The sequence below is a fragment of the Ornithodoros turicata genome, chromosome 9, assembly GCF_037126465.1.
Source record: "Ornithodoros turicata isolate Travis chromosome 9, ASM3712646v1, whole genome shotgun sequence".
Lineage (NCBI taxonomy): Eukaryota > Metazoa > Arthropoda > Arachnida > Ixodida > Argasidae > Ornithodoros > Ornithodoros turicata.
Window position 1 is genome coordinate 12,979,771 of NC_088209.1, and position 16,323 is coordinate 12,996,093.

At 46.5% G+C, this 16,323-nt stretch overlaps 1 protein-coding gene across 9 annotated transcripts in view; it reads right to left on the minus strand.

Moving 5' to 3' along the window:
- Nucleotides 1–5,000: 5,000 nt before the first annotated feature.
- LOC135368126 (ankyrin repeat domain-containing protein 17-like) overlaps nucleotides 5,001–16,323 on the minus strand; it is a 63,248-nt gene continuing 51,925 nt past the window's right edge. For 8 of the 9 annotated variants that reach the window (XM_064601218.1, XM_064601221.1, XM_064601220.1 and 5 more), the window contains exons 27-30: nucleotides 15,155–15,373; nucleotides 11,448–11,599; nucleotides 8,239–8,466; nucleotides 5,001–5,401 (exon numbers count right to left, since the gene is read on the minus strand). In XM_064601218.1, coding sequence (XP_064457288.1) covers nucleotides 5,369–5,401; nucleotides 8,239–8,466; nucleotides 11,448–11,599; nucleotides 15,155–15,373 — 632 coding nt within the window. In that variant the 3' untranslated portion in view covers nucleotides 5,001–5,368. The remainder of the gene's footprint in view (nucleotides 5,402–8,238; nucleotides 8,467–11,447; nucleotides 11,600–15,154; nucleotides 15,374–16,323) is intronic. The other variant, XM_064601217.1, reaches the window with a different exon arrangement.

Here is a 16,323-nt window from a genome sequence, read left to right on the forward strand (position 1 = left end):
AAAGCGTATCGTATCGACTTATCGCAACAAATCCTCTCTGACAGTGCCACGTCAACCAATCCGCTGGTCGCGATACCTGAGATGATGTGCGATAACTCGATACGATGCGCTTCTGTCGCGTTCTTGTAAACGCGGCTAAATACACCTTCGGTGCAGGAAGACGGTAAGTGAGGAAGAAAACCGGGAATACGGGTAGAGGGTGCGCAAATTCCCCGCTTGTCTCCCCGGAGGCGAAAAGTAGACGCCGGTGACGATAGTGTTCCTCACTGCCGGTACACGTGGAAAGCTACGCTGGTCGCTGTCTCTCTCTCTCTTCGTCACGATATGTCGTAAAATGCTCAAGACTACGACGTGTGATCACTACTTTCACTCGCTTTAAAGGGGTTGCGAAAACCATATCTAAACATTTGAAGAAATAACGATATAAACATTGATTCATGCGCAGAGTATCATTCACTGCCGAGTATGTACCTGCCGAGCACCGGGTGTCTGCTGTGACCCTGGGCTTGTATGGTCAGTATATGTATCCGGCAGACTTCGTAGAATACTTTACACATATGCACATGAAAACGCCGTTTGTGCGTTACGAAGCTATTGCACTCCGAAGGTCATGCACTGGGCTAGCTCCCAAGAATAGTACCGTGATGTTTCACGTAAGGTTTGCCAGCGCAGTGTGGCGACGTGCTGCACGAGCCGCAGGGTAGGACTGCGGATAATTTCGACCACCCGGGGATCTCTTGACGTGCGCCGGAAATCTCCTACACACGACGAAAGCGGTTGTAAAGAGGGGCCACTGAAGGACCGCTTTCGGCATGGTGACCTTCAGATACTGCGGGCAAGCGTGCACGGATAAAACGTCACTTCTCGTTTCTCTGCAGACTTCCGCCGCCGCCGGTCAGGCAGTTCAAATGCGGAATGTGGGATTTCGGGATGGGAATGGGGAGCGGAGCCATACATTTTGTGGGTGTATCTCAACACTGTTTCAGCGCCACTTCGAATTGAATCCCGCGTCTTCAGAACACACCAAACTTCGTACCACTACAATCCGCGTGACTCGGACCGTATTCTTATTGCGGTAGTCTTCCCCAATTTTTCTTCATCTCCATGTGGTGCGAAAGTACGATTAAATTATTTTTTAGCTTTGACAAGCATGATTCCATTGGGTGCGCGATCTTGCACGCGTCTAGCAACATTGCTCCTCGGATGTCAATTTCCGTCTCCCGATAAGTACGTACTGTTGCCAGGAGACCAGCTCCGGTGGCGCAGCGGTAACGCGTGCGCTTGGAGACTGGGAGGTCCGCGGTTCGAATCCACGGGCCGGCTGTGCCGTCTGGGGTTTTTCCTGGGTTTCCCTCAGATGTGTAATAGGCGTATGCCGGCACAGTTCCCCTAAGTCGGCCCATGGACGCAGCTATCCTCCCCCCGAGCGGATTCCGCTCGGTCTTCCACTTCACACTTTCCTCTCCTCCTCTCCACCACCTTTCCCTTCCCGAGAAACATGCCGCCTAATCAGGCAGGCAGACCTCTCGGGTTCCTCCCAACTACACTCCTCCTCCCCCCTCCTCCGTTGCCAGGAGACAAACCCCAAGATGACGTCACCCAATCTTCCAGAATCCGAAACTATGAGTTGTGCGAGTTGCTTCGAAATGTTCACCTTCGGCATTCGCATCCTTCAGAGGTTGATATTTGTATATGAAGTAAATAATTTATTACTAAAATGACGAGCTCTTAGTTTTCGGGTTGGGTTCTATGGGAACTTTAAATTTAAAATTCGTATTCGGCACCCCAATTCTACAACCAAGGGTATGGTTTTAGGTGGTGTTTGAAATTCTTCCCCCCCCCCCCCCCCCACACACTTCTGGCTACCCAACTAATCTTCAATAGTACTGCATTAGGTATGTCACTTTTGTCCTTCAGCAAGTCACTAATGTAACAATGAAGAGGGGGGGAGGGTCTGAAGGCAAGGAGGAGCACGATGAGTCACATCCGACACCACCTAGATACAGAAGGCCTGCTTAATGGCTCCTTTCACTCCTTCATACGTAGCAGCCAGCCACGATGACAGCCAATCGCCAGAGACGATTTTGGCTACAAGTGGCCGCCCATGTGGCTTATGGCGAATCGTTTCCACAGAGCACGATTGTGATTGCCTAACTCTTGTTACGTCACGTCGCGATCAGGCTTTGTATATAGGTGGTGTTGCCACATCTCTATCTACATCCAGGGAAGGCGGTGATAGTAATATTGTGTACATATTGGTAATGCTATTCCTGATATATGCTTAGATTTGTATGGTACTGGAGCATTTGTAGTATACAGTCAAACTTTTTTATAGCGAACACCTTTTTAACGAAAATACCACTACAGCGCATTTTTTTTACAGTCCCGTTGGAGCCCTATAGGTCCAATAATGGACATCCTTTTTAACGAAAATACCTTTACTGCGAATTTTTTTCGCTGTCCCCTGAGTTTCGTTGTAAAGGAGTTTGACTGTAATACTCATTTGTTTCACATATTTGTATCAACATTACGATACACAAAATTGAAGTTTCACACGCATTACAATACTCTAGAAAATGTAACAAGTACTTACTGAGAGGTCCTAAGTCCCACCTGCAGAGTGTTACAAAAACACTTATGTGCTTTAAACTAATTTTCCAGAAACTCGTGTTCGAGAAGTGTGGTCACACACGCTACACTACAGGGCTACTATGAACTGATATTCGTATAAAACAAAACCATAGCGAAAACTAACAAATGGCTCAAGAATGGCTGTCTCAAGCAGCACACCAATGGTGTGCATTTAAATTTTTTTTTTTTTCATAACCTGCAGGTTGAGAAGCAATGCATTTCTAGTGCTGCTATGCCGCGATAAAAGTATTACTTATTAGTACCATAATACGGATCACTTGCAATTATGTATTTGTATCGTAATACAAAAATACAATACCTGCCCTGCTGTACCGTAAGGAGAGGTGGACAACTGCACTCACTGTTTTTACCCTCACCTTATTTTTTTGCCACCTCACCAGAAATTCGTTTCTAAGAAATTTCCACGTCTCATTTTCTTTGTTTTGAAGAGGACCCTCCTATGCTACACATTATTACAGAGCAGTTCAAACACTGCTGCAAGAATTGAGCAGATCATACTTTACCCAGTTGCTTGAGGGAATAGGAGTGGAGGGGATGATAAAGCAACAGGTTCACACCTTAACAAAAACACAATGAACTTCTGTAATTTGGTCCTTTCAATTGTAGAAATAAAGCACAATGCCTGAGAAAACAGGAACTGCTTCTTTCTTGAATATCTACGGCGTTCAAGAAAAGTTGTCGATTTAAGTAAAATCTTTCTAGAGCCTCGTTCAACTGAAGGAGGAGAAGTAGTCTGGTCTGTCAACTCTCAAATATTGCTGCGCCACAGATAGGATGGCTGGGCACAGAGATGTCACTCTCCCTCACTAGCCAGATAAGATAACCCATTATACTCACTCTGCTTTCGTGTCGGCTGTTAAGACTGGCCGCACGACAGTATGCGAGCCCTCCCCCCATGGTGGCGCTGCTGTAGCTCTGCTGGCGCACTATTGAGTCTCCTTATCGCCAACGGCATATATAGATGGCGGACTAGATTTCTTTTCCTTCTTAAGTTGAACACGAGTATAGTACTGGTTAATCCAACACCAATCTCAGTATTTCTGTTTTGAGATCAGCTTATTGGCGCTTCCTGGAATCATGCCCACCTCTGCCAGCCCACTTTCTGCCCACGCATTCCTGCACTGTTGTAAAGGCCTGCTTTACCTGCTGGCCTTTATCTTAGGCTGGAGGATACAGCTAGCAATGCACTAGTCTGGGATCGACAGCTTGCAGCTTATTCACACTGGAACCTCAGGGCGTTGCAAGATTGTTTGTTTCGACTCGTAAACATATACTGGGTAGCATGATGTACGTGTCTATTAGTGGGAAGAAACATTCTCGCAACAACCGTAGACAGGATAGCCTGCAAGCTGTTCATTCCAGACAAGTATGTTGCAAGCTGTACGAGTTTCCCCAAGCATTTCCACAAGGGCATATAGGGAACCGTTTTGTGAGGTACAAGACAAAGGAGGACAGAGGTAGGGAGAACTTTATATCCTCTACTTCCATATGTCGGGGTACTGCCCGTTCCGTTCTGGAATGCATTCGATGGTATCTTTATTGTGTATTCATATGAGCAATATTCTTGAGAATACTTTTGGGGATAATTATTGAAAAATGTCACAGCATACGCTACGACAGTACGTCTCTCCGCATGAGAGAAAGAAAAGGCTGGAGAAAGCATGTGACAAAGCGTCCTTCCACTCAAGAGAGCAAAAATAAGGGGGTATTTGCAGATGGGCAGCATGGACTGCAGTTGTTTGGTACCTTATTTGAGAGCGATCCAATGAGACTGTTCTAGGTGCACGACGGGAAAAGCTGAGGGACTGCGCAAAAGGCTCACCTACTTTCATGGCGTATTCTACTGCCATGCAAGTGCAAGTAGCATGAGTGTCTCTTGTGCACTGCTAGCCAGGAGGAACGTCCTCCCGAACAGCCACAAGATGTTCTGTAGCAGACGACAGGAAAAGATGCAGACGTCACGTATAAAGAGCGTCACTTCAAATACTCCAACATTACGCCAACGCGGCGGAACTTTGGCCCTGTTAGCTTTGTTTCTTGCCTTTTTTTTCTACTAGAATATTCTGCACAAAATGTGACTCATCTGAATACACCATTATATTATGCCAAATAGCGATGCATTTACACCATTAGGCCTACCTGGGAATGGTGAACAAAATTCTCACTAGAAAGAAAGAGAGAACTGGCTCAATCTTTGGTCATTGTGCCAAAAGCAATCAAATGCTTATAGGACCATCAGCCATCACACGGTGGTTAACGCTTTAAAAGTCACTTGGCGACTCGTTTGAAAGCCCCACAGTAATTGTACCACAACAAGAGTAGAAGTAAGACACACTTGGAGACAACTGTGCACGTGAAGAGAAAACATTTACTGACCATGAGACTGCCTTTCTGTATCCCATGTTATATTACACTCTCTTTTCTGGCAACCCCGCCGTGTTTCGTGTTGTGTGTGTAGTGTGTATTTTTTTGTGTGTAAACTTTTACAATGCCTCTCTTGGTTGCTTCCACCATTTGCGCTTCGTTTTATTTATAACAGCACCCTCTCTTGAAACAGACTCCCAGCAGCAAGACATCCAGCCACTTCGCTCTATCTCTGCTATGTAATTGTTTCCTTGTATATATATATATTTATATATATTTATATATGTATAAGCTCCGAGCACGCTTTGCCCATTTACTGTGGCTGCTGGCAGGCTACTCGGAAGGAGGAAGTTCATGTCTGGTGGTGGGCCCAGCCTTGCCATGGCTGGAAAAGGAGAGGGGAGGAAAAACCTTAGCTGCTGTCCAACCCCTTTCTTTGCCAGTGTTGCCAACAAAATCACTCCTCTCAGTCTGAGCCAAGCACAAAGCCAGTAAATATAGCAGCTCTTGAAGCAAGATCACCGGGAAGCACACTTCAAGCATAGGGGGTTGTGACAGTTTAACGGACGTGTCACACTGTGGGCATACAAGGAAATTTGATGCCCCAACTGTGGCACACAACATACAGAGACGGTCTAGACTTACACCAGGGCTAGGCTAACGGTACCACGCTTAGAGTCAGTTTGGATGTCCCTTTAAGGTTAATGGCGAGAATTCAAGTAACTCAGGGAAAAGAACAGCATTCATATAAGCACTAGCAGCGCATGCAATTCTTTTCCCGATGAATTAAAGGTTCTAATTGACTGATTGTTGATACCGTACAGAAAGCATGCCCGCAACCAAACCAGTTTTGCGTACAAGTTCCAATGTGCTGACACATGGAGTTTAATTTGGAGGACCTTTAAAGGGGTTGAGACACTTTCACAGATGTTGTTCATTACATCATGGACGGATTGTACTGCACAGCGGAATAGTGAGGAAAAAATAATTATTTTTCTACGCGTCGTACTTGGCGAGATACAAGCCCTCGAACGCACTCCCGAGCAAAGCGCAGATGTCACAGAGGCCAGAGTTGCGCCCGCTCCCATGGGCAAAGCCTAAGAACGTGACTTCTCGTGCGCTGCCTCACTTGCGGTGGCGAGGGTTGTGATGTCAGAGCCGTACAAGTTTCAGTATTCGCCGTGTCCATTTTCTCAGCTTCTATTACTCTAATGGCTGTGAAACTTTCAATTTCAAAGGTTCACACCAATGCATAGAACTGTCTTTTATGTCGCAACCCCTTTAAGTAGCCTGATAGCCTGGTACACATCACAAACAGCTTATGCAAGTATTAGCTTATACACTAGACCCCCTATATAGTGAAGATATGGTTACAGTGAAGTAAATCTGTCGTCCCAATCTATTGAGAAGAATATGTGAGAACCTGAATATTTGAAGCCGAATCGAATCTAATGTAGGAAAAAATGTCGTATACCGAATGGAATGGTTGTGCAAAGTTTACAATACGTGCGTTTTTTAACGAAGGTTTGAAATTTCTAGCCCATGCCTTTAGTGTAATTTTTCTGGTATTAACTGCCACAAAAGAAACTTGTAATTCTTCTGCAAGAAGACCCTACTCTTTTGATGTTACATGCTAGTGTTTCCTGCTTTTCAGGAGAGTACATACTGGGGTAATTATCTTGATTACAAAAGTTTGATGTAAAGCAGTAGCATGTTACACAGATGAGGCTGCAATTGTTTCTGAACATCCATAGGTCACTTGTGAAACAAAGAAATTGGTGTCCTGCCTCAGCTTTGTCATGAATGTCTTTTAGCTTCTTTGCTGAAGTGTGTATGCCTCACGTGGGGAAGTTACATTACTTAAATTTTGAATGTAAGAGACACCCCTAAGACACCCTTTTAGTTCCTGGGCTGTAGGCATTATTTCAGTCTTAACTTTTTAAAGAAATCCCCCACTGGCACTGCTAAACTGCACGAAACTGAGGGACATCGCCCCTTCCTCAGGTGAAGTATGCACAATAAACTTGGGCTAATGTTATCCTAGGCTACACTACAATCCGTCTGTGTTGGTTCTGCAGCACTGGCAATTTCGTGAAGCAGGCTTCACCTCAGGCAGGGAAGCATCAGGTGAAGCACACTTTCGGGAGATGTCGTTCATATTCGGCGAATAGTGGAACATTCGGAAAGCCAAATATTGGGCACTCTATTCGAGAATCGAATACGTCGAGTGATTGATATTCGATCCCAATTCCAGAACCTGAATATTCACACACCCCTAATTGAAACCAGATCCATGAACTACTGGTGTATTGAAGATACTGATACAGTGAAGTTTTTTTGTGGCCAGACCACACTTACTACAAAGAAGTTCTACTGCAGATAATTTGACGAGTTTCGTGTCATGGTTCACGCGAGGATGAATTCGCCAACTACTGTACCATCTCACAAACTAAGCTTGGAATGTCAACTTATTGATGCAAACATACACTTTGCCATGAACTACAAGGTCACTGAACAGGGCAAATGATATATGGCACATCCAGGTGTGAGAAGACCTCTTGAGTTTTGTTCATTTTCACTTCAATTCCTCGGCACAACTATGAAACCTAGCGATGAACTCCCAGTAAAATAGGGAGAAATATCTCGACAACACACCATGTTGTTGTCATGCAGAAATGTGGTGTTCACGGCAGAGCACTTATCAACTTTCCTGCAATTCGGTACACTAGTAGCACCCATCTATACAGTACGTCACAAACTGTCACAACCCCTGCAAGGCTACGTTCAGGTACAGTGAAACCTACACGTTCATACACAATGTATGAAGAAACTACGCAGTTGCTTAGTACAATTTATACCTCCTCCCCCCATCTTCCTTTCTTCTCAAAAGATATAACATGGTGAATATGTGAATAGGTTTCACTGTAGAGGAAATCCTACAAGAAAAAGAGAGAGAGAGAAACAACAGGTGGCAACACTGTCATTCACAACCATGGGCGCCGCGAGGGCAAGATAAGATTGCCTCCTCCTAAACCGTTTCCCCCCCTTCGTTTTCCCGGTCCTGCCGCTAATTTACGCTTATCACTCCAAATTGAGTTGCCACTCCTCGTTCAAGGTCCGTGCGGCGCCCATGTAAGCAAACACTACAACGACTGAGCTTGTGTACACTATTTATTTGGGTCAGGAAGAAGAACTTGTCCGAAATGCCAGCGTTGAGCTCACCAGTTTGCCCGCGGCGGAGTGGGGAGGCTGGTGGTGATGCATAGCATCCATCTGCAACAACTTGTGGGGCGACCATGGGGCCTCTTGGGGGTGGGGTGGGTCCCTCGAGGAGGGAAACAGCTGGGAGCCGGCGCAACCACCCAGTACCTGAGGGGCAGCCGTGGGGGCCGTCGGTGGAAAGCCGTTCAGGAACGTGGGACAGGTGCCGAGGTTGGAATTCAGCTGCTGCTGCGGACAGAGGGGTGCGGTGCTCTCAGTGGCATGAAACAATGAATGGGGCATGCCCTAAGATTACGTGGCAAATTGTACTGGTGGATCTGCAGCCCACTCGTCTACAGGATGCTCCGCATCAGCTTTACGCGGTTTATGTCGGATCACCCTGTTGCATGATGGAGCATCGTTTTCTGCTCTGTCGAGAAAGCTCGGACACAACTGGTGCTGCCTCTACAGGCTTGTCTTAGTTATTGTGTATACAGTAAACCCTCGTTAACTCGAACTCGCTTATCTCGAATATTTTTTGCGTCCCGATCCATGCCCCAATGCTTCCTATACATTTGGGCCCTTTTAAGTCGAAGCTTTTTTTTTGCCCGAGTACGGATATCTCGAAATCCCATCACCGGTAGGTCAGCGTACCTACGGCTGATAACGTGCATTCTTCGGTCCCCCAGGCTAGGTCAAGGTCAAAGCCTTTCAGTCCTAGTGACTCACGCCTCACGCGCCGCTAGCTGTGGCAGGCAGACAGCACTCCCCTTTCCACCCAACGTCACTCCTCCTCCTCCTCCTCTGCATTCGTCCGAGAATCTCTTCGTTTTGTTCTTCGCGGCGCCATGATGGCTGAACAACGCGCATGAAAGTCCATGACTTTGGAGCGGAAGGTGGCACTTATCAGAGGCCTGGTAGCAAGTTCATCAAGCCAATAGCATGAACTGTTTCATTCATGCGGGTTTCTGGTCTTCCACCGCCGTACCGGAGCCAGCAGACCACTTCAGTGGCTGTGATGAATTGTGCAACGACGTGATGCGCCTCGTATGTTTTGGGGAGAGTGACTTAGGACTTGAACATCGAGGACTATGCGCTTTACGACGGCGATGTTCCAGTAGCGGTGAACTGAGTGATACAGAAATCGCCGAGAGTGACCGCGGTAGTGACGTGCCGGGAGGAGCGTCTCATGCGTTGCACTGAAGTGCTTGAAGATGCTTTCTTGTTCACAGACGCAAATGCCAAGCAGATTGCTATTACGGAGTTATTCAGTCTCAGATGATGTTAAAAAATAAATGGCTTCGGAATTGTTCACGAGCCCTATTACTGTAGGAACGTTTTTTTTTACGTTTCGTAACATAGCGCATTGTGGTAACATCGTGGCAACGTAATTTTCGCTGTTCGCTTAACTCGAAACCCCGCTTATCTCGAAATTTTTCCGGTTTTTACGACTTCGAGTTATCGAGGGTTTACTGTATTTGGTAGTGCCCCTTCGCGGATTTGTGCGCAGCAGCGTTCTTCGTTTTCACATTGGAACGGGGACTGTTGTGCTGATGCATGGAGCGAAGCCGGCGTGGCTCCCGTCCCGCTTATGAAGACTGTCTTTTTACCGTACTTTGAGTTACGTACGGTTTAGACTTCTGATTAAATGTGTGCAACTAAGGAACGTCCTCATTGAGATCAGAAAACAACTGGAACTCCGACGGAAACACTCCCATCAGTTCCGGACCTTGAGAGCTGGAGCAGGAGCGGCTACATATAAAGTTGCTGGCCACCCACGTAAATTAGGTCCCGTGCATATTTACTGATCCTCGATGTTTATGGATCGTGCTTTTGAAAATTGGGTAGACAAAATCAGGTTTAATTTCGGGAGCTGTATAATCGGGTAAAAAGTGGACAATTCCGGGTGGAAAAGAGATTGTCTTACAAAGAAAGAAAGATAAAAAAAAAAAGAAGAAGAAGAAGAAAAAAAACAAAAAACTTGTCACATTTCGCAAGGGCATGTGATGCAACATGACTCAAAGTGATGAGGATGAACATCTGGAGTTAAAATTAGCTTTACCAGGTTTTATCCCATGAGGGAGAACAACAGCGGAACTACTCTACGCTCTCATGAGGCCTTGCAGGCTCGGGAGAGAGGACACATGACCATGACACTGGGTTTCGGGGAGCAGAGAGAAGGAGGAGAAGGTGTGACCAGACTGCCATGTGGTGCAGCGAAGGACAGCATGCTGTACGACGAGTAGGACAATACGGCTGACAATCCGTAAAACACGGGGCTCTGAATGCGCACCATGGTAGTCGATGCTCTGGGGCAAAACAGACACTCTAAGGCTAACTTCAAACGTAATTCGCTCAGTAGAACCAACAGCATCAATGTATCGATGTACAGTGTCAATGTACTGCTTGCAACACACTTGTCTCAAATCTCCATCCTGTGGCCCCAACTGTCCCCCTTGATCTGTCCCCCATGGTCGCACGCAGAGGAGCTCTACCATTATCACCTCCAAGAAGATGCAGTGCAGGGATGCCTGTTTCACACAGCACCAACAATCAGGAGAGACCATCCGCGATGCTCTGGCGTCGTCTGCTAGCTAGCACGGAGGAAACGATGCTAGCAGACGCCGCCCAAGTACCACAGGTTATCTCCCAATATTCGTAGACCCTGAAGTTTTCGGGTTTTAGTTTTTTCCAAATTCGGGGGTAAAATTCAGGTCAATCACTTGATGTCGAAAATTCATGCAAATTCGGGCAGAAATATTACCATCAGACTGAATTTGGGGATAAATCGGCCTCTATTGTCGAACAAACGTTCGTTGTACAGCCTATCCAGAGTATCAGACGTTGAGATCAACCGTGTATTTTGTGAAAAATTAGTATGTCATTGCCATGAGGTGCCTAGCTTAGGTGCAGTTTTGCGGGTAGAAATCGGGTTTAACCCTAAACCGGTGAACCTCGATTCGGGGTGCAAATTCGGGGAAAAATCGGGTTTAACCCTAAAACTTCAGGGTCTAAATATTCGTGGCGTTCTGCGAAACACGCACCTTACACTGCCTTCCTTGTCTCGGAGGCGATAATGGTACAGCTCCTCAGCGCTCGACGCCGTCAATAGGGGACGCCTCTGTGCCACGGGCTGGAGATTTCAGACAGGTATGTCGCAGGCAGTACAATTGGGGGGAGATTTGTTACGGTAACGCAAACGAAATTGTTCCACGGCACGGGACACTCACGTGGTAGGTGTGTTCGAGGACTGTGTCCGAGTGTCCTTCACCAAAGCGTCCGTGTAGGAGCGGTGGGGGTAGGCAGTCACCCTGCGGCCCAGCTGCATGTTGATACTGCACCCATGCCGCCATCTGACTCATCTCGGATGATCCACTGTTCCCTGTGCAACAGGAAAAAAAAAAAAAAAAGAAAAAGTCAATGCATATTTATAACATTAGTGTCCTATTTCCGTTGTCGGGAATTATGAAATGACAAAAAGAAGTACCAATGTAAGCAACGAGAATTAGCCGAGGCATGTCACAAATTTTGCATATTTTGTGCACTCCTAGTCCGGCACAAAAAATGCCAAGCATTTTTTATTTATTTTTTCTCTAAACCACGTATTTTGTGCACCCGCATATTGGACGGGCTGAATTCCTAGGTCCAGGCACAGCACAGACTTCCCCTAGCGCCCAGCTTAGCCCCGGAAAAAGCAGGGTTTCAAAGGCCCGGCCCGTGCTCCAATCTGGTTACGCGTTTAAAACCCTTTGAAGGGCACTACATTTAGAATACATTTTTTTGTCATACAGTAAAACCCACGGATAGCGATATCGCGTATAACGATATCCCTCGTAAAACGATGGTTCATGATTTTACCGTCAAAATATACATTGGTTCTATAGGGAAACGACACGCGCATAGCGATGGAGACCGCGGTTCCGAGTATTCGTATAACGATGTTGGACGCTGTCCCGTGCGCGTAACCACGCGGCGATTTTCGCCGCGATAATATACAGTAGAGTCTCGATGCTACGAATCTCACGGGGTAGCGGAAAAAGTTCGTATCATCAAAAATTCACATCAACAGAATTAAACCAAAATAAAAATTGAGGCAAGAAAATAGACAGCAACGGTCCATTTTCCAATACTGTCAGTGAAAGAGGTAGGTGGTAACGCTTTTATGTCTCCGCCAATGCTGCTCAAATTCGCGAGATTATTTAAAAGGCCTAGCACGTGCTTTCCATACGCAAGCCGCGCGACAGTATTCTAAAGCGAGCTTCTCCTAAAGCACGCAGGCGTTAGGTAAAGCCGACTTGTGGAATGGTGACTTGATGGTGTTGTTAGAAGTTGTCCTGCTATGTTGTCTGGTTCCCTCCACGAGTTCTGATCGCTGTTTTCCCAAGCCACTGCGATGTCACACAGCTTCGCGTTATTTCGTTTTTCGTTTTTTTTAGCATCTGTCATTTTCCTTGGTTACACGCGGGGTGGCGCGCGACTTTTCGAGGACGCGCTATTTACATCAGCCCTCGTTTAACGATGTACCCCGTAAAACGATGGAATTCGCGATTACCGTCAATATCGTTATACGCGGGTTTCACTGTAATACTTTGTCTTGTGCCTCATGACATCTCCCTGAAATCCGCCAGACATTTTTTTCACGAATATTTCGTTTACCTTTCAAGATATAGGGTGGTACTACACGTATGAAACCAGCGCACATTTGGTGTCAAAACATTACCTCGTATGGTAGTCTAGAAAATCCGATCAACAAAGATGTTGACCCACACACGCTTCTTTGTCTTCGCTTTGATTTTCCCACACGCGCCTTGGCGCGAAACGAGCGTGTTCGCACCGGCATCCCCGGGATGGCGCTCCCTGAGCCGTCAGCTGACGTGGTTTCAATGCTATACCACTGCCCGCTTGAGGTACAGAAGGCGAAATGCGGGTGGTATCAGCATGAAACCACTGCGGTGTGCAGTCACCACAATGACGACCATCTGTGCTACCAAAGTTAGTGAGGTGCTTTTGTTTGGTTTGCACCCACATTCAGATGATAGATAGACTGATGCGATGGTCGATACTGTCACTCAAACCAAAAAAGCATACACGGAAAAAAAATACTGGGTAAACACGCCATGAACTTGCAGCACAACATGACAAAGTTGGCAAACATAGCGTGCTTTCGGTGGTCAGTGCGACTAGGGGTGTTTTACCAGCGGTGCTTCGCTCTATTTCACCGGTAGGATGAACGGTAGTGGGCCTGTTATTTTTCCTCCGGACCTTCGCCGTTTGTGCAGTAGGTGAGTACTTCTTTCGCACTGCAGTGATAACGCTAATATCGGCTCTATCGGCAGCCTATGCGACCGGCATATTTCAGACTCCAGAAGTTCGGACTTTCCAATTTTTCGGACAAAACTCTTGGCACCGTCAAACGCCCCACAGATCCAATGTATTTGCGCTTCCAATATTTCGGACCGTGTTTCGGACAGACAGCCCGGTTCTTTGTACTCATTTCGCTCCCAGCATGCCTACTTCTTTGTAGCTTTCGTCTTTCAAGAGCCAAAACAGACGCACTACAGTGCATCTTGGGGCTCGATATTTTTGAACCGCTCCGACCTGGTGCATGCGTAGAAGTCGTACAAGCGTGGCACACAGATGTGAGGCGGAGCTTAGTACAGCGTGCGGTGCCTCTCCGTTTCAGAGGCGTTCCAAAACTTCAGGATAGCTGACGGAATGTCGTCGTGTAAAGAGGATCAGAATTTGTTACAGAAAGAGGCACTTGCAGCATCTACATTTGATCATTCAAAGTGCTGTACCGTTCCAGTCTCCTCTCGCCTGTTATGTTATGTTATGAAAACCAAAGTAAGTACTACATGATACTGCTGGCTGCAATACATATATTTGCAAACTCGTGGGAAGCAGCGAAGGTGAAGACTACAGAAAATAGTTTCAGTCACGCTGGATTTATGAAGAAAAGCGTGACAGAGGGGTGATGACTTTACGACTCAGGCATTGACGTACCCAATAGTGTAACATGTGTAGTGTTACTACGCTCATGGAAGCGTATACGACAAGGCTGCACTAGCAGAAATTCACCGTTGCGCATTATGCAGTGTCCGCATGGCGAAGCAGACTCGTGTCAACAGTTATTTCAACACTGTGTGACTGCTCAAATAAAGTTTTTTGGAAACATTGCAGATGTAAGCCTTCGTCTAAAAGTTCGAACTGATTTGGTGGCTCCCTCAAGTGCAGGGGCGTTGGAAGTTCCTCACTGCAAGGGAGGGGGGTAACCCAACCCGACCCGACCCGACCCGACCCAGAGGAGAGCAATACAGTGCATATTTAGAGCCTGAAGCTTTCGGGAAACATTTTTTCCTACATTCGGGGGGTAAAAATCGGGTAAATAAACATGTGCACTAAATTCATGCGAATTTGGGTGAAAGAAAATTGGAGAGAAATCGGGCTCAGTTATTCAAACTAATTGTAGCGGTTTGGTACAAATGGTGATGTAACTGCATTTTTCTGCCTAACAATGAAGTTAGTGCATTCCTACAGACATCCGAGTGAGGGCAATTTGCCGGGTAAAAATCAGGTTTCACCCTAAAGAGGCAACCTTCAATTCGGGGTGCAAATTCGGTGAAGAATCGGGTAAAACCCTAAAACTTCAGGCTCTATAGCATATTACTGTGTCAAGGAGCGTTGCTAGTACAAAAATGGAGGCAACTGATGTGCTGATTAGAAACGACTCATAATTTGAAAGTCCGTATTCCGCTTCTGAGCACATACTTCGAGGGTCATCCCGACGCCGCTCAACAGGAGCTCTCCCATGGAAAATCTCAAGCACCCGGGTGCTTGTTGCCTGCTTCCATGCGCACAAATGAAACGCGACTCAAGAGTCTCGCTCTCAGGCCCCGGGGCACCTATGCACCCATTGGACACAGTGTGTGTCAATTACCTGCTGCGTTAGGATAAGACCAAATCCCTGGTGCTGAAGGAGGAGGGTAGGAAGAGTGATGCATTCCCACGGGCACGTTTTTCTTCTGCGCCCGCTCCGTGCCTATCGGCCTCGGTAATTTCCGGTCGTCCAGCATTCCACTTTGGTGGGGACCAAGGCCACCTCCTGTTGTAGGTGACATGGCGCCTTGAGGGGACACTGATGACGGTGAGCTGTCATCTGCGAACAAAATGATTTCAGTAATTCAGGAGGTCTGAGCTAAAGCTAATAGAAGCTCATAAGTTAATTGACTATTGGGAATTGATGAAGTACTGACGCTACCACTGTCACACAGACATTTGCATGATCACTGAAGACAATAGACATTAATCATTTTGACTGTGAGGCAGGATAGACCGGGCAAAGAGGGTGTAGATGAAGTCAATCGTCAGTGACAGACCAGACGCCCTTTCCTATCCACCTAACTCGATGAATACGACAGTTGGAAAAAACAGAAGACATTTTACTGAACACTCATGGACGATACATACAATGAAATCAATGAAAGAAACGATTACCTAACAACTTGGGCATTCAAGGAACGAATCAGCTAAAACAAGGATCCAAACTTCTAAATGCGCTGACGTTAAGACAGATGAGGAACGCAGATGAACGCATGGTGCATGCTTATATACAGTAGCAGTGCCACTGCTCGCTTATGACAATGGCAATGAGGCTGAATAAGCAGTTTGACACTCACATGATTGCAAATTACACCTTCCCACTGCCACACGGTCCCATCCAATGTCCCTCGATAGGCTGACATATGAATGCTCAATGGTGCTACACATATTCGTCTGCTTTTGTTTTAGCAGACAAAGAGGCACCCATAGTGATGCAGAAAGCGAGGCAAAAGCAGTATTCGAAATTTGAGTGTGCTTGAATTCATTGTCACACACATGTATCTATTTTGATACCCATTTTTGCTAGACTTTGTGCGATGTCCAGAGTAGAACAACAAATTTGCGAACGCCAGCCTGATGTGATGAACCGTAACTGCGATATTGAAGTTTCAGCTCTTTTCATCCCACTTACTGCAGGTTTATTAGAGCCCGTTTTGGCACTTGCTAATTCACTGATCACGAAGCTGCCAGTGGCAGTCTTTGAGTATCCTCGACAGCTTCAACAGT